The sequence below is a fragment of the Struthio camelus genome, chromosome 12 (genome assembly GCF_040807025.1).
Source record: "Struthio camelus isolate bStrCam1 chromosome 12, bStrCam1.hap1, whole genome shotgun sequence".
NCBI lineage: Eukaryota > Metazoa > Chordata > Aves > Struthioniformes > Struthionidae > Struthio > Struthio camelus.
Window position 1 is genome coordinate 1,292,437 of NC_090953.1, and position 22,016 is coordinate 1,314,452.

General features: G+C 51.2%; 1 protein-coding gene across 2 annotated transcripts in view; it reads right to left on the bottom strand.

The window, feature by feature from the left end:
• ADAMTS7 (ADAM metallopeptidase with thrombospondin type 1 motif 7) overlaps positions 1–22,016 on the bottom strand; it is a 106,743-nt gene that overhangs the window by 42,042 nt on the left and 42,685 nt on the right. For both annotated transcript variants that reach the window (XM_068958066.1, XM_068958065.1), the window contains exons 16-23: positions 20,646–20,787; positions 12,662–12,788; positions 11,750–11,963; positions 5,445–7,319; positions 3,308–3,460; positions 2,446–2,619; positions 1,002–1,148; positions 154–313 (exon numbers count right to left, since the gene is read on the bottom strand). In XM_068958066.1, the coding sequence (XP_068814167.1) occupies positions 154–313; positions 1,002–1,148; positions 2,446–2,619; positions 3,308–3,460; positions 5,445–7,319; positions 11,750–11,963; positions 12,662–12,788; positions 20,646–20,787 (2,992 nt within the window). The remainder of the gene's footprint in view (positions 1–153; positions 314–1,001; positions 1,149–2,445; positions 2,620–3,307; positions 3,461–5,444; positions 7,320–11,749; positions 11,964–12,661; positions 12,789–20,645; positions 20,788–22,016) is intronic.

The following is a 22,016-nucleotide window of genomic DNA, read 5'->3' on the forward strand; positions in this document are numbered from 1 at the left end:
CCACAATGATAACCACACTCAGCCATAGCCTCAAAACACACCAAACAGCTCACGCAAGCCTTTGGGGGGTATAACCATATTAAAGAGAGAAAATATTTAGCTTCTAGTTCACCAGGAAGCCGCAAGGCCCTGTGCTCAGTATGGCTCACTTACCCAGCTCGGCGCTTTCACAGTCCTGCGGGTTGCACTTCTGGGTGTTCTCAGGCCATGGCTCGTGGTCGCAGAGACTGCTGTCCTCCTCGGCCGCCCCCGTCTTGGTGTTGATGCACTTCACCTGACGCCGCTGGATGCCTCCACCGCAGGTCGCCGTGCACTGCGGAGAGCGAGGCACCTGCGCTTCAGCTGCTGCACCGCCCTGTCGCCCTGGCCTGGACCCCGCGGGGCAGCACCCCGTGGCGTGCTGCGTCAGTACAGCCACTGCTGGACCCAGCACCCTGGCCCCGCCTGGCAGGCAGGGCTCAGCGTGAGAAATGCTTGATGGCTTTTATCCTGCTCTTTGGATTTAGCGAAAGTGAGTTGTTCCCCAGGCAGGGCTTTGTCTCGGTTGAGCTCTGTGGGCATGGCTGGAGTGTGGCTGGGTCACATAAAGTCCCCCTGACCCAACTGCGCCAGCTCGGCAGCGTGGCACTTTGCTAATGAGCAATGCTAATTGCACCTCTGGTCCTAGGTAGTAGTGTACGCTGACAACGCTTAAGTACTCCAGCGGTCACAGTAAATATAGCAGTAGGAACATGTTTATATACCACTTTTATAAACTGTGAATAGCTGGGAGAGGAGACTAATATCTTCTGCTAACTGGGCCACAATGGACTGTAATCTCAGCTCCCAGTCCAGGACACGGATGCAGGGACACGTTACCGGCAGGGTGGCAGGCCACGTCTGCTTAGCTGAGACTGCAACCAAGTCCCTGGAAAAGCAGCTTTACCATAACAACAATGATGATTAATTCCATTAGAGATTCCATAAGAGGAAACGTTTATTTCCTCTCAGTGTTTGCTCACCTGTCCCCAGGATCCAACCACCCATTTGGTGCATGGATGAGTGTTGCAAGGCCTCGTGTTGCCTGGCCGTAACATTTCATCACACCGCCCCAGCTCTGGGCATGTCACCAAGCGCTCCTGCTCTCCTCCGCCACATGACTCAGAGCACTGGGGAGAGACAAACAAGTTGTCCAAACCGGAAGCCAAGTGAATAACAGACAGGAAGACAGACTCCATTTATTGGTTTAAGGAAATAAACTGCAAAATGGCTTGACAAATAAATAAGCAAATACAAAACCTGCTTCCAGGGGTAGCACTTTGTAGCTACAGCTGTTATTAGCAGGTGGTTTCATTCTTGGCAATGGGTCCTCTAAAATGATTCGAAATAAGGCTAGATTCAGGAGAATACAGCAGATCTGCTGGAAGTATCTGTTTGTATATTCCAAACATTTCAATAGCCAGACTCGGCCCACTGCTGAACTGAAGGCAATATTCCCACTGCCTTCCTACTGAGGAAAATCACACAGGCTCAAGCGAAGGGTGACTGGCAGACAGCTCATTTCTTCTGACTGGGCTTTCCAGGCAGCAGCTATTACGCGCTTTGCTATGCGAATAAGCAAATATAAAGTGCCAGCCAAACGTGTTTCCAGGGAAAGATGTGAAAAATACCTACTGATGTGAAACACCACCTCAGAAACATGCAAATTGTTGACTGATTCAAATAGGGTGTCTGGTGGTAAATGACTCTAAGTCCGAAAGTATCTGACTGTAGGAGCATAGGGTGAATTGCACACTTCAGGGCCCTCTGATGCTTTATTCAGCTGACAAGTCACTTTAAAAGCTGAACGCAATAATGACCGCTGAACAGACTATGTCCAGCAAACCAGATGCTACAGTGAGTTATAAAAGCAGAGCTGCCTCTGACAAATGCTCAGGGTCAGGGGAAGAGGCAGTTCTGTGTAGATACAAATGTTAGTTAAACCTGTTACCATTTTCTGAGGCTGAGTGACCCCATGGTTTCACACATGAAAAAAGCCCACTTGCAAAGTACCTAGACGGAGCCCATGCATCCAGCTCCCTGCTGGGAAACCCAGGTGGGTCTCACGGGAGCTGGGCCTACAACCTGACGGAAACTGCGCTTCATTTCTGGCTTTGTGCAGCTCTTGACGCTTGAGTTGGAAAGGAGGGGCCAGGCAGAAGCCAGGACTGCCAGCTCGGATTCTGTGATGAAATCAGTTCTCTCCATGACCTTGTAGGTCACTTTTTGGTAAAAGACAAGGAACAAATCCTTGCTCTTGTGTTTGTTTGCAAAGAGCTATCAAAACTTTTGAAAATAACCAGGCTGGGTTGTCTCCTCGTTTATGATGGCTGAGTCAGGAACAAAGGCCTGCTTGGATGCTCTGAGGTCTACCACTGCCTATGTGAAGCCCATATACCATGCTCAGCCCCAGCAATGTCCCCTCACCTCTCTCCAGGAGGACGTGTACCAGTTGAGGCAAGGCCTGCTTTGGCAGGGAATCTGCGCTGGTGGTTTGTAGAGGACAGCCTGACAATGGAAGGGCCGCAGGAGCCGCTGGTCTCTGGTGTCGATGCAATGCACGTCCCGCACCTTCAGGCCCCCTCCGCAGTTCCTGGAGCACTGGGTAAACAAGAGAAGAATCACGCTGGGGGAGCGGCTGTAAAAACTGTGTCCTGGGGAAATCTCTGGCAAAAGGAGTTGACCCAGAATTTAAAGAAATGTACTGAGAAGCTCTGTCTTGAGTTGTATCGGGTTAGTACTCAACTTGTTTTCACTGCTTTATCTAAGCCAAGCTAGAGCATATTTCTTGGAGCTCTGTATCAGTCACTACCTTCCATCTGAAAGCATTCAGCTTCTAGCTGTAATGGCAACAAAGTCTTTAGGGTGACTTCCTATCCATGTATCTCACAAATTAAGGCCACCCGGAATAATCAGGGTTGTTCCCCAGCATTTAACCTCAGTGGATTCACCCAACCTAACTGCAAACATCTCCTGGTAGCGCAGATTCTCAAGAACATTTTTCAGAGACTTTCAAACCTCTCTTTTTTAGCTTTTGCAAATTCCTGGTTTTTTAATCACCCCAAGAGCAGGAAAAATAAAAAGATTACTGTGGGATAACAGTTGCCTATGGCAACTGCAAGTGCACATCCCCAACCCAACAGTTCGCCAGGGCAAAGTCTTCCCTTGGGAGCCCTGGGGCAAGAGCATGCATCTAGCCACATGGTGAGCACCAGTTGCTTTCATTTTTCTGTGGATTATGAATGGAAACACCAAGGAAGGACACAGCTGGGTGTGTATTTCTGTTTACCTTACTCCAGTTCCCCACGCGCCACGATGAACACGGTCTCAGAGAACATCTTCGAGCAGGGACAGGCTTATTTGCAGCACCACAGTCTTCGTTGTTGCCTGTGCTGCAATGCACGGTTCTCCAGATCGCACCCACACCGCAGGTGGCAGAGCACTGCAACAGAGAACAGAGACTCTGCTCTCCAGCCAGCCATCCCAACCGGGTCATCCTGTAACTGTGACCAGGGCAATGGTGTGGCAGGGCCACACGACAGTACTGAGAAAGGAAGGTTTTGCAGAGCATGAGCCCGGCACTGTCTAGCAGAGGACTTAATCCTGCTGGAGAATTCCCTGGGATGGGTTGAAAATCCCACAGCAAGAGGCTCATCTTTATCTTTAATCGGTCCCACAAGACATCAGGCATCCCTCTGTCTGGGAGAAGGGGTAAGAAAACCCTTTTCTGTAACTCATTTTAGTCAATTTTGGTCTGGCTGAGACTATCCTTTCTCTTCCTGTTCTGGCTTTGATTTCCACAGTGTTTTACATATTCTGATTAACAGATCTGGACAGTGGTGGACATCGCCCTGCACAAGTTTCTAACTGACCACCGGTACTTACAGCCACTGGGCCAAGCAGCTCTGTAGAAAGTGGGGACAGTGATGCTGATTTCCAGGTGGTGGGGGTGGCTTTAATTTTTAAATTGTTACATTTCTATTAATTAGCACTGATGGCTTCAGTTATTTGACTGCTCTCTCATAAATATATGTTTAATTTCCTTCATGCTCAGCTCTCTTTCACAATTCCTGTCTGTTCACTTTTTTTTTTTTTTTTTTAGTGTTAAAAGCTCAGGTAGAGATTTCCCTCTTGTTCATCTCTACCCGAAAGGCAGCGTCTCCACCTTCTTTTTTGGACTCACTCCTCGCTTTCTAGACTTATCTGAATTATTCTGCAGCAGCCAATCCATCTTAAAAGCCTTTGCAGGGCTTTCAAAATGTACTACTGGCTTAATTACACCAATGCAACTCTTTGTCACAGCAGTGAAGTTAGCCCTGTTCCAGGGCTGTAACTGAGAGCAGAATTTACTCGAGCGCTCTGAATGGAGTCTTGTCGGCTCCATGGGTAGCACTTGAAAGATGTTCAATGCCCTTTCATAAAGCCCACATGTGCGACTGTATTTTATTGACGCTAAGTATCGTCCTGAAAGCTACTGGGTCCTTTGTGTAGACTCCTTAAAAGATCCTCCTAACGATCAGTCTCTCTGATAAAACCCCATTACCATGAATTGTGTAAGCCATTTGTCTGTCACGGCAAATGCTATGCAAAGAGCGGCCACAGGACAGCCATGCAGTAAAATGGTACCTGCTAATTACTGATGGTAACCCCTTCACCAGATTCAGCAGAACCCCTTCCTTTTTGGTAATTTGCACCTTTGAGGTACCTTACACCTGACATTTAAATTTCTGTCACTTTGTGGCATGTTTTAAGATACTCTCTCCTATAAAATGGCAGAAGCACACTCCTGTGCCAGGATCCAGGCTCTCTGCGTGTGCCTGTACAGCCCCAGTCCAGGGGGCTCTGGGCTTGCCTGCTCCTCTATAGCTGGCAGTAATCTGGATGGGAAGCATGTTTCCTGGTGCACCTGACGTACTGCTACCACCACCTAAACACACCTCTACCCTGGCGTCCAGGTCCTGGCCTCCCTGGAGAGCTGGTTAATGCCCAGGGAAAGCAACCTTTCTGGAGCAGGGAGGCTTGCCAGGACAGCACGCGGGCTTCTTTCAAATGTGCCTTTTTGGGAGTGGGTTGTAGATGAGCAGCGCACGGCAGAGGGCAAGCAGCCACCTTTGTGGCCAGCATCTGAAGGTGTGAGGCAGGACGGAGTGGTAGCTGGAGCACGTGCAGGACTCGCAATGCAAACCTGACAGGGCAGCTTCCCACCTCCCAGGCCCTTTGGTGCGATGAGCTGTGCACCTTCTGCACCTCACAGTGCTGGTAAGTGCTACTTGTACCATCACGTGCTTGACATCGGTCTTTGGCCCAAATACAAAAATGTCTGCAAGAGGCATGCACGTCTTCTGCATGCAAACAGGAAAGCCTCAGAGACCAGCCCTGGGAAAGCAACAGGCCAGGTTACACTTTTAATGAGAATCAACACATACCTCACTCCAGTTCCCAACCTCCCAGCTGGGCATTGCAGTGGCTGCTACAGCAGTCGATGCCAGAAGCAAGGAATTCTCCTTCTCCGTATTTTCCTTCTCCCACAGCCGCGGGAGATTGGGGGTGGGCTGGGATAACTCATGCTCCCCATTGCCATAATCAAGTGTCCTTGGCGTTCCCCATGGTGAATGCTGCTGCGGAGCAGCACTGCTGAGCTGAACCACGCTAGAGGTCTGGCGTGCACTAGGAGACACAGACTCCATGTAGTAGGTCATCTTCATATCGTTCGGTCCCTTCTCGGTCCACCACACTGGGGTTAACTCAGAAGGTGGTGTTGCTGCTAGGTGAGTGGTAGGGCTCAGATATGAGGACACTGGCACGACTGGCGTCAGGGTACCTTGCTGGGTCAGACCATTGGACGTGAGCTGGGTAGATGGCCCAGGCACGTGGGGAGGCAAGGACACCGGTGGTGAAAAAGCTGTTGTGGTCACTAGTCTGGTTGAAGTCAGTGAAATGGCACTGTGATACTCTGGCTGGGGGCCCAGCTCTGCTGCGGGAGCTCCATTAGCTCCTGGCTCACTGCTGCCTGAACGAGAGAGACTTGCACTGGGATCAGCCTCTTCACTACGCTTTCCTGTCTCCTGCTCAGGTCTCCGCGTGGTGGGGAAAAGACCTGCTTTCTCTGTAGGCTGTGGCAGCTCTTTGGCCTCCAGTGCTGTGTGCATGCTTGCAGTCTCCCCTGCTGTTGCTCTCTCTGCCCATGCATCCTGCTCTCTGGAGTTGGAGGTAGCACCGTTGTCATCACTAATGATGACAAAACGCTTTTCACTTGAGTTTTCATGGCCTTTCCAAGCAGTGCCAGCCAAGTTGTGCTCTTTACCGCCAGCATCATCAGGAACCTCTGTGCTTTTACGATCTGCCTCTTTGCTCCCAAGCTCACCTCTGTGTTTGAAACCATCAAGCACGTCGTTCCCCCCAGCACTGCCCCTGTCAGCAGGCACTAGCGGAGTGGGAATGGCCAAATAAGGAGACCAGGTGGGGAGGCCGCCAGCTGAAGTGTCCTGTTTAGAAATGGTCCTTGTCAGCACGGCACTTTGGGAGTTATCTGGGGGCAGATTATTGTGGCTGTTTATAGAGTCATGTTGTGTCACATTCTGGATGGATGGGTGGTCTTCAGAGCGGGACCTAAGTATTTCTCCCCTCTCATCACTTGTGCCATAAGGAACTGCGTAGCCAGGAGCAGCCGTCCCGATAACCTCATGCTCTGGGGCCACGCTAGAGAGATCATTAACGAATAGACCACCAGACTCCTTTTCTTCTTCGTTGCGCACAGCAACAGAAGCATTTGCTTCACTGGTTACTGGATTTTCCTCCTCTGCTCCTCCTCCCGGTTTTATGGTGTGCAGATCATCAGCGGGTATCTCTCGAGAATCCTCCACATTATTGGTGCTCAGGTCTGGCTTAGGCCCCTCACTTTTGGTGTCTTTCTCAATGAAGGGATTGTAAGACAGGTCCTCATGGAAATTGATAAAATTATAATCATAGTAAAAATCGTCAACAAAGACATTTCCCTTCCTGGAAGAAAAGTCCTCCTCAGTTATGATATTGACATCGTTGGACTCCGGAATATTTTGAATAAAGGGGTTAAATTTAGCAATATGGTTATTGGAAATGTAATGTACTTCATTAAATATTTCTCTGCTGGAAGACCCACTGCCAGACCAGTCAGTGTTGGCGTTTTCTAATTTCTTCTGGCACTGCTGCAAAGAGCAAATAGTTTCCGAGATTGGTCTTTGTGCAGGATCACAAGTTGCTTGAGTATTATTGCTGCAATAAACAGGGCGCCTTTGTGTTCCGTTTCCGCATGTTACTGAACACTAGAAAAGGAGGAGAAATGAAAATTTAAGAGATGAGAGCAGGGGAGATGTAGGACAGTAAATTACAGGGAGATGTAGGACAGTAAATTACAAGGATTTTATGAGCGTGGGCATGAGAATGAGCCAAGCTAAGGGTATCGTGGGAATGGCTGTGCCACTTCGCATGCCTCCTCTCTGAGCCTCCAAAGTAGGAACCAGACTCTTCTGTCAGCCAGGACAGCCTGGCTGTCAAGCCCAGCACGAAGGCACCTCGCATAGTTCTGCACCTCTCCCGCCACCCACTTGGTTCCTAGGGGTTTTGCAGAATACTATGGTCCTTGATTCTGGAAGTCAGATCTGTGGCATTGGATAATCTGCATATTATTGAAAGGGTCTAGTTCTGGGCTGTTTCCCAATTAAAGATCATCTCAGCAGAGTGTATACATTGCAGGATATTTTGCCTCATGGTGATCCTTGATCTGCATTCCAGCCAGAAACAATTTTCCTGGGAGACAGACACTCTGAAGGGTATTGGATAAGATGATCTAATAGGTCTCTTTTACGTGACCTATTGCCATGAATTACAGCTCTTCTTCTAGAAGAGATTTTTTTAAAGACGGGGATAATAATATGGGTGTTGTCCTAGTAAACAAAAGAAAAAAAGCTAGAGTCAATAAGAAGTTTTGTTGAGGACACCCCCACCCCCACCACAACGGTCTCTTTGACATTGTTCAGTATAAAAGAAACCAACAAACTGGAAACAAGGACAGAGAAATTTTCTGCTCCATAAGTAAATAATAGTGCTACAAATATCACATGTGGGCCGCACAAGCCACAGACTGCTACATTTGCTATGACAGATGCTTAGAGCATTAGTCACATATATCAAAGTGCCTTACAAAATCCAGCCAACAAGAACAACCAACCAACAAGTCAAACAAATCCAATAGAGGGGATTTCTGTAGAAATGCCTGTTATTAGGATGAAAATCCATTGGTTAAGGCAAGGGTTTGACATAAAGCCACCAGCACATGGAAATCAGAGTTTAAGGTGGACACACAGGGACCGCAGGATATCTGCAGAGCCTCCTGGCTGGGTCTGGCCAACCTGCTCCATGTGCACGCGCACATGTGTGCATACACTTGTGCGGCAGCTCTCACACACCAGTGCTGTGACTCAGCTGTTCGCAGGGCTGACCTAGCCCTCACTGCGTGTTAATAAACCCAGGAGCCATTCTGCTGGATTGCAAGAGCATGACAGCCACATTCTGTGTCCTACACAAACTTGTGGTGGGAAAAGGCTTAATAATGAGGATGCTTCTGGCCATAAATCACGAGTGTGGTCATCCAGGCAAAGCAACAACGGAGACTCCCTGGCACAGGTTTATACATCCAGAACAGAGAATACACAACTGCCTGTGATGGCCGAACGTGACAGCCAGGCCTTCCCTCCCTTTCCTACTACGGTTGATTGCAGGATTGTACAGAGGATTTGAAGGACTGTGCAGGATTGTGCAGAGGAAAGATCTGGGAAACATGGGTGTGATACCAGACCTGCCATGGCTTTGTGCACCTCCATGTCCCACCTGCCCACTGGCAGTAAGAGCACGTCGCGGTCACTTAGGCCTGGAGGTGGGGTGACTTACAGGACGTGGGGATCAGCCGCGAGCATCTGACAGGATCCTGCTGTTGGGGGCCTGAATTCCTGCTATTACTGTGTGACCCTTGCTCAGAGCGACACCATGTCTTCACTTCTGTCCTTAACTCACCAGGGAAAGGTTTTCAATTGCCTTTGTTCTCAAATAAAATATACTCATTTATTTTGGGCCTTTTTCATTTTTATCCAGTCCTTGAGTGGGCCAGGTGCTGGATGGGACCTGCACTGATCCCTGCGCTCCTCATGCCTGCTCTGGTTGTCTCCCACCTGGAAGCCCGCCTGTGGGATGTCTCCTTGTGGGCAAGGGTTGTGCTCAGTTCTACAGTTGCTGATCTGTGGATTTGGCAGCCAAAAGGGTGCCTGGCTCCCCGAGCACCAGGCTGGGCCTTCATATCTCTTGGGAAATGTCAAGTGGGAGTGAAATCTAGACTAAGGAATGTGCCTGGCACAAGGGACAGTTTATAAAATCACGTATCTATTGCCAGGCATTTCCACTAGTTACACAATGTAGCTGAAATAAAATATTACCACATATCAGCCTCTCCAAGCAGGACACAAACAAGCTGGTTCACCCTACCATGACACTACTGTCAAAACAGGGAAGATGTAGGTCAACTTCTATAGCTTCCTTAAGCTAAAACTTCCTAGCAAGTGGCTCTAACTCTGTCCAGAACAGAAACCCAGTGAGTTTCCAGGTGTCCTAGCTCTTGCAGGGGAATGAAGGTGGCTTATTTGCTTAGCCTCAGCTAGCAAGAAAGCACTTGGCAAGATAGATAAGAAATAGTTTCACAGGAGGAACACCCAAGGATTGCAGGGAAGTTTAGCATCAAGCATAAGGGCTGCAAGTCACATTACGTGAGGCTGTACGGTGGGTCGTGTTCCTGTAAGCAGCAGACAGATGTTCCTGCATGCAGATGCTCATATATTAATAAACAATAAATAATTTTTTGGGTACATTGATCACTTTTTTGGAAAATCTGCAAAGCTGAATGTACAATGCTTCAGGGTCCTTCTGAAGGCATGAACTCCCAGACCCAAGAAAGTGATTAAATACAGTGGCTAATCAAAGCTGTGAATAGTCCTTTCAGCTTCAGTGGACTGCCCAGATGCATTAAGTGAAAGACACACACATGTACTTTCCTATATTAGGGTCTGCAAATATAAAAAGGCAATAATCCCCTTTGCTATCACTGGATAAATGGACTATGTTTCTGGAAAGCTTCCAGGCTACTCAAATTTCTCTATTTATTAGTGGCAGCAGAAACGGAGAAAAAAGAAGGTTCTCACTTATAGTGAAAGAAGAATAGAAAAATTGCAGACATCTTAAAATCTCAAGCACATTTTTTATGAGTTCACAGATTCATAGATTGCAAAACCAAAAAGGAGCATTGTGACAGTCTGTGCTGGCTCCATACATAGCGCAGGCCCAAGGGCAACTTGGAATTCATGATTTCTTCTTTAAACTCTTGCAGCCTTCTTTCTCAAATGTGCAATTGTGGCTTCTGTGGGCCTCTAGAAAAATATTTCTAAATAGCTCTCATTTAGTCTCCAAATTTTCTGTTCACAATTTTATTCTCCTTGTTTCTTAGCAACAAACTCAATTCCCATGCTCTGATATGCCTTCTGATATTTTTCTTCACATTGAACATTTACTGAAACCACTGTTTAAATTAGGAGTTATAATTTTTTGGTTAAAAACTGCAGCCTGCAGCTGATTCACAAAAATGCAAAAATAAAAAAGGCTACACAGTGTCCACAGAATGTGGCATTTTCTACTTGTTTTTTTCTTTCTCTCTTTTTAAATATATCATTCAAAATTTCTCTTTCTGAGAAATAGCCCCATTTCACAAGGGCATTACTACGCAGGAGAGCAATTCTGAACCAGGTGTTTGGCCGCAACGCAGCAGGCACAAGTCAACCCAGCTGGGCCAGTCCTAGCCGCTTGGACAGAAAGTATCTTTAAAAACATAACCAAACCAAACCCTCTGGAAGTGCCACTGCTGCACAACAACTGTGTTAATCAACCTAACCCACTGAGAGCACCAGGGACACAAAGGGGTCCTGGCTCCTTTTGCCATTTGCTATCCTGCCCCGTGGGCTCCTCGCATTAGCACTGCTCATGTCGCAGCAAAGAGTATGCAGAGCTGCGTAGTGCAGGGCAGGAGGGCACTTCCCCTGGCTCCCCCCACCTCGGCTCAGCTGCTTTATCTCTGCAAAAGCCAGGGCATCGTGCAAGCCAAGCAGCAATGTGCGTCGCTCCTGTGGTGGGAAGTTAGGCTCCAGCTTCTGTATTTTGGGAGGGGGAACAGAGAAGGGTCAGTTTAAACCCAATGGCAAGTTAATGGCCATCTGCTGACAAACACACGCATGCACTGTGCATTTAGACTCTAGCTTGCCTGTAGCACCTTGTTTCAGCCAGCTTGAAATATTTTTGGCCTTTTGCCAAAATATAGGGGCTGACTTGTGATGCTGGAAAATACACCGAAGGCTTAAAACCTCTTGTTTCTGTATTTCTAATTCCTTGCATCAAGCACTGAGTACGGCCTTCACCCTGATAGAGAAAACAGCAAAACTCCAAGAAGGAAAAAATTGTAACTGCCTTATGCTCATTTCTTACCCTGAGACCCTTCTGTACCGTGAAATTCCTTTGCGCTTGATCTGGTTTTCTAGTGAAAGCCCACAGAAAAGATCATGTGGTGCCAGCGGAGCCAAACACATCCTGCACATGCTTATCTGAGTACTCCTCCAGCTTTGCAAGAAAATGCAACCACAGTACTCTTTACACTCTTTCTCACCTCTGACCAATTTCCAACAGCCCACTGAGAAGGACAGGGGACCTCTCTGTGACAGGGAGCGGTGGCTTCTGGCTTGGAGAGGTGCTGACAGTCTGCTTGCTGCAAAGCTCTCTGCTCATCCATCCCCACGCTCTGGATGCAAAGCACCGTCCTCTTCATGAGCCCTGACTTGCCACATGTGGCAGAACATTTTTGCCATTCGCCAACCCACCATCTAGGAAAAAATGAAAGGGGAAGTTGTTTAAGCTGGAGCGAGCACGCAGAAGCCTGTCTGCTCTGTGCTACAGCATGCTGCTCGGTGGTGGGCTCGTAGCGCTGCATGTGCTCCAAACTGCAGGGGTATTTGGAGCCAGGAGATGAACGCAAAATGCTCTGGCTAGCTTGGACTTCAGCAGCCTGTAACATTCAGTGGGGCCTGGGGTCACGGGGGAATTAGGATCCCAACCGTGGCTTGTGTTTCAACCCAACCAAAGGTCAGAGCGCCCAGATCGAGGGTCAGGGATGGATTAGTCCCAGTGTTGTGTGGCTTGAGACGGTTATTTACATAAAGATATAGAGGGACTCCTGGCCCTTTTCAGCAAGGTCCTTTCCCAGAGCAGCTCATGGTCAGAGGGCCAAGCTGCAAATGCAGAACACCTGCAGCAGTTCAGTGCACCAGGGAGGCTCCTCGCCGCGGGCCAGCAGCAGGCTCCGGGCACCAGTTCTCAAGCACAAGGGGAGAGGAGGTGCAAAATCAGCGAGGGAAACGGCTGCACACCTCTGACGAGGCTGGCTTCCCAGCTGGTGCTCGCTGCAGTGCAGGCACTGCAATGCCAAGGCAGCGACCCAGATCTGACCTGCCCTCGGCGCCCTGCTAGAGCAGTTGGAGCATTAAAGCTTTGCTGAGAAGGAGCAAAGGAAAAGAAAGCGAACCTGGCTGGGCAGGGCTCCTCGTTGCACGTCCGCTGCTGGTCGTCGGGCCGGGTCAGCGCATCGCAGTATCTCTCCTCCACGATCCCGGCCAGCTTTTCCACGCAGTGCACGATCTGCCTCTGAACCCCTGGGGACACACAAGCAAGCACAAAACACACGGCATCGTTCTGGCAAGCTCGGTCTCGCAGAAAATCGCCCCGGCACGTCAGGAGCTGTGTCCACCCGCAGATCTGCGCGCGAGCCGCTCCCTCCAGCCCGTTTTGGAGGGACCGCGGCAGGACCGCGGTCATCAAGCACCGCTGAATGACCCGATTCGATGCAGGGTCAGCAGGCGCCAGGTGCGGGCCGCTGCTTGCCGAGACCCCGAGGTGCGGCTGCTGGCGTAACGCGGGGACAGCCGGGGCCCTTGCCAGCCGGCCTCCCAGCCAGCGAGCCCCGAGCCCTCTTTTAAATCGTCCAGGGAAAACACTACCAAAAAGAAAACAGAAGTTACCACACAGAAGGAATACAATTCTCTGCCCGCACCAGCTGCTTTGAAACACCAAGCAGCACAGACGTCCGTCAGGTCGCTGCGCTGCTGTGGTTTTTACCCTTTTATGTGACTGCTGCCAATGTAATCAAACCACTAAGTGTCCTCTGCCAGCAAGCTGCAGGAGGCCTTAACACGATACACTAAAAACAGAAGAAAGAAAAGGGAACCCCCAAAGCCCCCAGTGGCAGTGACGCCGCGTGGGCTGGCCGTGCCGCGCGGCCGGAGCGCCGGCCCCAGCGCTGGCTGCGGGGCAGCAACGCTCCCGCTCCGCCCCGGCGCTGGAAAGGGCAGCTGGAAAGCTGCTTCGTGACACGAGAGGTGTATGGTTAGACCTGCAAAACTGAGTGCTGGAAAATGACCCTGAATAGCCAGCCTGGGGCCAGATGGCTGTAACTAACAGGGGACCAGCCCGGGCGCAGGCGCCAAGGCTTTACAAGCCAAGCACGGCAGCCCAAGCAAGGATCTCCCTGGGGGCTGGCAGGACACCTGAGCTGTTTGTCCAGCGTGAGTGTCCAGGCCACTTCAAGCAGAAAGCTAAAAACCAGATTACAGAAAGATTCGGTAAATGTTGTACCCCTTAAAAAAGAGATGTGAGATTATACTTGTTCTTTCAGTGCTTAGGGATGTTGGGAAATACGACGGGCCGCACACGACAGCCCCACTGCAGACACAGCGCTTCCTGCATGAAACATCGGCCCCGCTCAAGCACCGGGAATGCCGCTGATTTCCCTCAGACTGAAAAGTTATTTTAATGTAATTGTTTGCATGAAACAAGTATCTCGCCCAGTACCAGGGCTATTTAAAATAGGAAGCACCTGGTGAATGAGTGAGAAAGATCCCTGCTGACTCCTTCTGTAAGGGGCACGTTGCTCACCATCGCCCATGACAGCATTGTCTGACACACTCCGTTTCCTTCCAATTCCAAGCAGCTGAAAATTAAAAAACTACTGAGAAAATATTTTTGCAGATGGAGGAAGCTGTACCTATGGGGTAGATCTGCAGGGCTTCTTAATTTGGATTAAACTGTGTATTCTTTAGGTGTAATATTAGGTGTATATTCTTTACTCACTGGGGAGACCTCTAAGTCATGGCACGCGCTGTCTTGGCTGCCAGACGCAGCCGGCAGGCTGGGATGGCCGGGCACAGCGACTCCCGCGCCCCAGGGACACGCAGCTCCCCCCCGAAGGGGCTGCTGCTCTACCCAGCAGGGCTGGGCCTGGGGCGGCAGCGGCCTGGGGACGGGCGCTTCGTGCTCAATCCGGTTCTTGTCTCAGCTGAGATGATTGCCTTGATCTAAAGAAATACAGCACGCCAGCATTGCCTGGGGTACTCCCGGGAAGTCCTGTGCTGATCCTGTGCAGGTCCCTTGTAGCTTTAGACATTGCCTGTCTAAATGCTGGCTCACTAAATACATCCTAAAACAGCCTGGCAGGTATCTACCACCCCAGACACAGACACAGCACTGCTATCGCAAGGGAGTTGTGGCTGCTATCGCCTCTGTGCAAACCGCTACCGTTTCAGCTCCGTCATGCTGATGTCAATCATTTGTCAACCCCAGCATTTTGTCTGCACTTCTTTAAAACGTCAGCAGCCCTGGGACTTCCAGCACTCTGCAGGTTGGCAAGCCAGCGAGGAAACCAAGCCCAACCACCCTCCCCGCGCAGGGCCAGAGGCTTCTCCCAGGCGCTCCTGCTTCAGCCCCACGACTGCTGGCTTAGCTGGAGCAAATATTTAAGACATAAATCTTGCTCCAGAGAGCTCAGAGGGCTCCCAAAGACAAACCCCAGCGCGCAGTTATTGCTTCAGTTCCGTTCATTGGGGTTTCTGGAGTTTAGCACTCTGGCTCCTGCGGTTTTGGCAGTTCTGTGAACTCTGCCCAGGTGGTCAATATCTTTGTGCTAAGGTGGCTCAAGGCAGCAGATGTATTACTTCACTCGGGGTAAAATAGAGGCTGTTATCACTCTGACGTGTGAAGCAGCGCCTTTGCAGACACAGCGCAGACTTGCTCTAAGCTGTGTCATAACTCAAACGCAGGTCTGACCTGGTGCCCGTCTCTCTCGAGGGCAGCTGCAAGGGCTGCTCTCTGACATCGACGCCGATTGCCTGCCACCGCATGTCTGAGCTCAGGTGTTTTCCATCTGAGTTTCAATTTACTTTACAACAGTGCTTTCTAATGTATCTACATTGGCCCCAAAATCATTTTTGACCTTTTGTGTGGAAATAGCATAATCAAGAACATCCCGTGCTAGACAGGCCTTTTTTCCCTTATGAAAAATGATCATCATGTTCAAATCTAAATGAAAACCACCCGGTTTGGCACACAGACAGAAAGCTGTGCTGATTGAAACCTGCTGAACATCTGTCCCACCATCATCTACTTTACACTGTGCACAGCCTGGGCACCACGAGATGAAAAAGGCCCTTGCTCCCACCAGGAAACTTTCATTAGGCCCAAGCCACAAGACATAAACAGTGGGGTTAAAAAAATACAGGCCTTGTTCAGCACCTATTTGCTGAGTTTCCTGCAGGCAGAAGGTAACAAAACCTCTCCTGTAACCCCGACTACATTTCTGCGACGGAGTCGAACTTTGCCTCCAGAGCAGCACCAGCAAATGTAACAGGGCCACGAAATGGTGCAGCACCGTTTCCACAAGCAGTCCCATTAAGAGCACGGCAACATTACCCTCTAACCCCGGCCTTGCTCCCGAGATGGGACAGGGAGCAATTCCTGGCTCGATGGGGATGCAGGCAGAGCCCCCCTCAAGGCGCAGCCTCTGAAGCTGCCTCCCCAGGGTCAGCACCGGCCCCATCGGTCCCTGATTCAACCCCTGGCCTGGGAGCTGCTGCAGCTGGGAGGACCTTCCCTCTGCCAGGACTTGCTGGGAGTTCTTTCCTTCTTCTTTAAAGAAAGTCCTGGATTATGGAACATCCACGCTGTTATTGGGATGGGCAGAAGCTGCCAAATGGAAAAATAGCAGCTAAATATCAAACTGGTCAGTGCACATTTCTAAGAATATTTTCCTACTTTTAAACAGTTTGTGTGTGCTAGGGAAGATCACAGCTGGGAATGAGACCAGAGCGAGCTCAGGCTTTTCGTGCAGGCTCCAGGGTGCTGGGGCAGGCAGGGGGCTCCTGCTGCATCCGGCAGCAGCCTGGATCCCGCCTGCAGCAAAGGAGTGCAGGAGAGAAGAGTGGTCATCAGCAAGCAAAGGCGAAAATAATGCCTTGCTGAATAGTGACAGCCCGTGCCTCCATGGCACGTTCCAGGGGGATCTCAGGTATCTGGGACATGCCTGCAGGCACCCTAGGAAAGGGGCAGGGGAAGCAGGAGGGCTCCTGTGCTACACGAGCGCAAAGGTTGGCTGGGGGCCTGGGACAGCAGCCCAGCAGCCACTGCAGCCCTGCACTCCCTGCTCAGTCCCTTTTTCAGTCTTTGTGACCTTAAACACATGCAACGAGCAATGGCTGAGCACAGACCTGCAGAACAAGCAAGAGTTGGGTTTGCTTTGTCCCTGCAGCCGCTAGCAGTGTGAGCACAGCTAATCTGAGTAGAAAATGTATTTCCCCCACCTCTCGCGTTGCGAAAAGCCCCTGCAGGCTTCACCTTGGCACAGGACTTGAGCCTCAGCTTTGCGGGGCATCATGCATTTCAAGGTGGCAAAACCGCGTGGAAGAGCATACCCGGGGAAAGATGTGGCAGGTCGGCTACAGCAAATAGGCTGCGGCCCCCAGGGAAGCACGTTATCTTGGCAGCCTCCTTCCCGACATTTCCTGATCCGCTGGCCATATCCTGATTCTGCGATTAGCGCGTGCGTGTGTGTGTACATACTCGTTTGTGTGTATATACACACACAGAGTCTTTTCTGGAGGGGGGGAACTGTATCCAAAGCGACGTTAATTGGCAGGAATACAACTCTTTTTGGCAGCCTTCTGCCCCAGTCATAGCTAACAGATAAATCATCTGATAAAGCCTCCTGCTTCCATTCTGCAGCACTTACGGGGGGAAATTTTTAAGGATGACCTCACTTTCAATGTTCTGTTTTGCTATCTTCTCTTGTCCTTCTTTTTGCAACACATACTTAACCCATGGCTTGGGAGAGCTGTAAATAACAACAACCGCAATCAGCTGAGATTGATACGAACCTACTAAGGCTGCTGAATTCTGCTGAAAAGAGGAAACTCCCAAACTCCTTGGCCGCAATGCTCCTGAGGTTTCAGAGTGCCAGCTGCTGACAGAGCTCGCTGTGCTGAGACTCCGGTGCCGTTTCTCTGACCTGACCCTGCTGCTGTGTTTCACGTCGTACCTGCGCGGCCTCATTCAGCCCAGGGAAAGCTGCGTGGCTTCCTGACGACTGGCAACCTGCAGGAGCACACCAAAGAGCTCCTCTCTCACAAGGAGACACAAGGTCCAAACTTCCTCACAGACTGACTCCTGTCTGATTTGCTCCTGCATTTCCCTTCTATTCTGGAAACTAATTAATCAAAGTATACAATTAAAAGCTGCTTTTAAATAAAAGCCACTGACCTCAACTCTCGTCCTCCTGAATTCTACAGTCACAGTACGTTACAGGCACCCGTGCAATCCACTGCCCTGAGCTCTCACAGCAAACATATATAAACTCCTGTAGCACTACAAACCTGCACACTTCAGGGAAGGCATTAACACCTGCCAGCTAGGAACTGCCAGGCAACACCTCTGAGCGCACGCTGCTCTGCGGCTGCCCGGAGCAGGGTCCTTTCAGGAGACTGGCCACCAGGGCCAGGGTATAAGAGCCTGAAGCAAAGGCTGGTAAGGCCTCCTCAGGCGGCTGGGAACACGGCTCGCCTCAGCTTTGTGTGCATGAGATGTGCACACAGATACATACTCACCTATTGATAGAGCTTGCACGCACCCCTTTTGCAATTATAGAAAATGACAAAAACATGCTAATTTGCTTCAGTGGAAAAAAAGAATTACTGTCTTTGAATCCCCTTTGGTTTTCACACAAAGAGATCCTTTTTTTTCCTCTTTCTTTTAAACGCTTGCTTAAAGCCCCAATGGCAGCCTGATGCGGGCTGTGAGCAGCCACATGCATGTATTTAAGGCTGTCTGTGAGCGGGCTGTCTGGGCATGCAGCGTGCTGGGGCCGGCTGCGCTCCCGGCCAGCCGCAAGAGCAGCTCAGCTGCAAACCGAGACGTCCTCGAGCTCCTGCGGGGCAAGCAAAAATAGACCTTCAGCACCTCACAGAGCAGCACTCTGAAATTCAGCTGAAAGCGTTGGTGCCCCGGCCCTGACACTGCTGCTCTCGAGGAAGGATTTGCGGCAGCCAGCCGCCCCTTTGCAGGGTCCATGGACTGGTGCCTTCCCCGTGGGGCAGCCCCTCGCAGCCATGTGAGACGAGGGCTCATGACAGCCCTGCGCCGTGCTCACACCTACCTCTACAGCTAAGGGAGCATATGGCCAGTGAAAAAGCCAAAAAACCTCAAGAGAGATCCTTCCAACTTCTGCTTATGGAGTAAAATGAAAACACTGGTTTCTGCTAGTCCTGAGCAGTACAGTGAGATAAAAAGACCACATAGGCTCACACCCACACTTCCCTCAAAAGCTTCACATCCTGCTCAAGCCAGGGCATCTCAGGGACGTGTGGGTACAGCACTCTGTGTTTGCTGTCTGGAGCGTCTGCTCCCTTTCTCCAACCAATACATCAAAGTTCAGACTTCACCCTGCTGACCAGGTGGCTCTGTAGCCTCCTCAGGCAGCTGTACCCATGGCCCCACGTGCGGCCCCACGTGCGGCCCCACGCGCGGCCCCACGCGCACCTCCAGCTAGTGAATACCTTGCCTGCCTTGGGGGGACCCAGTGGGGATGTTCACCCATCTGTCTGCACGTGCGCAGCACACCATCGTGCTGCAAAACTGGGTGAGATGCACATTTCTAGGGATCAAACCGCAAGTCTCCCCCGCCAGCAAGGAGCCGGTCGGCACGGCAGGGCTGCCATGCAGACGACCCACGTTCCCTGTCTTGATGCGGATGACAGAGCAGGAATAACGGGAAGCCCTCTTGGCTTCTTCCAGCTGCGGCTCCACAGAGCCCTTTGGAGGAGGCAGGTGAAACGTGGGCATTTCTGGCAGCTAACACGGAGGCAGCCGCGGCTGCTGCCCACTCTGTGGTGGAGCCAGCGCTAGCTTTCCAGGCCGCCGAGGGAGATGGCCCCAGCTCTGCCAGCCCCAGGGTCCACTCTGGGACATCGCTCTGCTGCCACATTATCCCCTCTCGGCTTCAGAGCGGCTCAGGGCAAGGACGTGCCCTGGGGTTCGAGGGGATGAGTCTGACTGCTCTAACTCCTGCCCTCCCTGAGGGACATCGGCAAACGCGGGTACGTTTGGCAGAGGCCTGGGTGCAGAATGGAGTTCCCCAAATCTTGCACCAAGGCTGGGAGAGAAGCTACTCCCCGTGTTGCTCTTCATGGTCCCGATCGCCAACCTCTGCAGCACATGTCAGCACACTGGGCTGCCTGAGAACCCCCTTCCCTTGTGAGAACCAGCCCAGGCAGCGGCTCCCAGCCCTGCGCAGGGAGGAGGACACAGAAGACAGCACAGTGGGGAGGGGAAGGAAGGAAGAGGAGAAGAAAGCATCCAAGGGACGAAGAGGCCCACGGTCCCAGTGGCGGGCAGTGCAGGAAGCCCCTGCCGCGGCGGCCGCGTGGTGCCGGCAGCGCTGCCCTGCACGAGCGCGGCCAGGGTGATGTGCAGGGCAGTATCCGATTTGCTCTCTGAGAAATTCTTGAAATGGTCCCCTTCCCGCCAGAGGGTCAGCCAGGCTGGAGAGCAGCCATCTGATGTTTGTTTGGTTTCTCTAAAGCTTTTTTGTCTCAATCAACCTGAAGGCTGAGGAGCAACCGGTGCAGTAACAGGACACCAGGCCACGAGGAAAGAGCTGATAAAGCGTGGACTCCCTGCCGCTAAGCGCAGCGGGGGGTTACGGGATATTTATGACCTCAGCAGATGTTTTTTTTTTTTTTTTTTAAACCTACTGAAACCAAAGACCAAAGAATTTCTAAGGCAAATGCCAGCAGACTGGTCTGATGTGTCTCCTAGGCTGTGATGTAGAACATGGCACTGGCTATAAGCACTTTCTTAAAAGCGTGTTTTGCAGATTTTGCCACTACCTGTCTCTCTCAATGCCTGCCGTGGCCAGTGGTGCTGCACCCCAGAAGAGGGGTCCCACCTGGTACCCCAGCGGGAATCCCTGCCTGACACAGTCCCATTGGCATTTACACTTTCTAGAACAAGAAAAAAGATCAGGGAACTAACAACAGAAAAGTGATTTCCAATGGGATGTGTTGCATCGCTGGAGTTTTGTGCACACCTCTGACAAGGGGATACTCTGGGGCTCAGCCACTCCTCTGTCGCACTCCCAGGTGTCTCAGCCCGGGCCGCGGCGGTGCGTGGGCCGAAGGCGGGACACTCACCCGTGCCACACGTGGCAGTGCACTTCGTCCAGGAGCCATACCGCCAGAGGAACTCTGCCTGCTGAATCTCGTTCTCGCTCTCCAACTCCCTTTGGATCGTGTACTGGTAGCGGACGCCTGGGTTAGTTTCCTGAAACAACAGCTGTGGGGAGACAACAGATGATCAGAGATGATGTGGTTTGTTCAGAGAAGTCAGGGTTGGCTGCTGCAGTCAAGGGGCTTTTCAGCACTTGGTGTTGGTCAGGAGACAACAGCGCACTGATGCGGCCACAACCCGCCCAGCATGGCCATAAAGGATGTCATTCCCTGGTCGGCTCTGGATAAGAGCAGGAGTTGCCCCCTCTTACTTTCTGTTGGCAGGGCAGTGACGGTGTGGCTGCTACCCCAGCAGTAGCACACATCCATCTGAGAAACAGACCGAACACCAGTAAATGGCCAAGTCAGTGTAAAAGCACTGGATCTACCCCAACAGACCCTGCTGAGCTCATTCTCATTAGGTTTCTGTAAAAGTAAGATAAACAATAACAATAAGAGCACTGATAATTGCCAGGACTTTGGTTTTACGTCTCCCTTGACAAAAGAGCCTGGAAAGACTCCCCCGATAATCCTGTTCGGTCCCACCGCCAAGGGCCTTTGCAAGGTTCAGTGTGCCATGGCGTCCTTCCTGATGAAGGCTCACATGAGGCTGTTTGCTAAAAGCTTTGCTAGGGAAGTCCAGTTAAGTTTGACTCTGAAGCGGGGAGGATGGCCCACACCCTTCCCAGTGTGTGACTCCCTTGGGAGCTCACAGACCCAGCAGGCCCAGGGCATGTCACTCACTTTCCAGCAGCCCCCAGGCTCTCTCTGTGGGTTGCCATGCTGAGCACACACTCACCAAAAACCCTGCTGGGCAGATACAACCCCTCACCAAGCAGATACCAAAACAGCCGCAGAGCAGAGCACAGCTCGAGCGCGTCTGCTGAGCCGCGAGCAGATAGCCCAGCCGGCTCGGCCCGTGCTCGTATGCAGCTGGGGCACAAGGGAGCTTGGGGTAGGGCACCCAAACCGCCTCGGCTCTAGAGGCACGTTGGTCCAGATTTGCACCTCTAACTTGCTGAGACTGTGTGTCAGGCAGCAACAGGCTAGTGTATCTCGGCTGTATCTGATCCTGCAGCCTGACATGCACCCTTGCACCGTGCACAGCGACAGCAGGGGTTCATCTACGTCCTGGCGTAAGACATTCCCAGAGTAGCTTCTGACCTGTTGCGGTCTAGGAACAGCTGAAGCAAATAGGGAATCACTGACATGCAGCCAGCACCCTAGCAGCATTTGGCTGGCAAAATACACTTGAAGGAATTTCATTAATTTCTCCCCACTTGAAATGTGATTCTT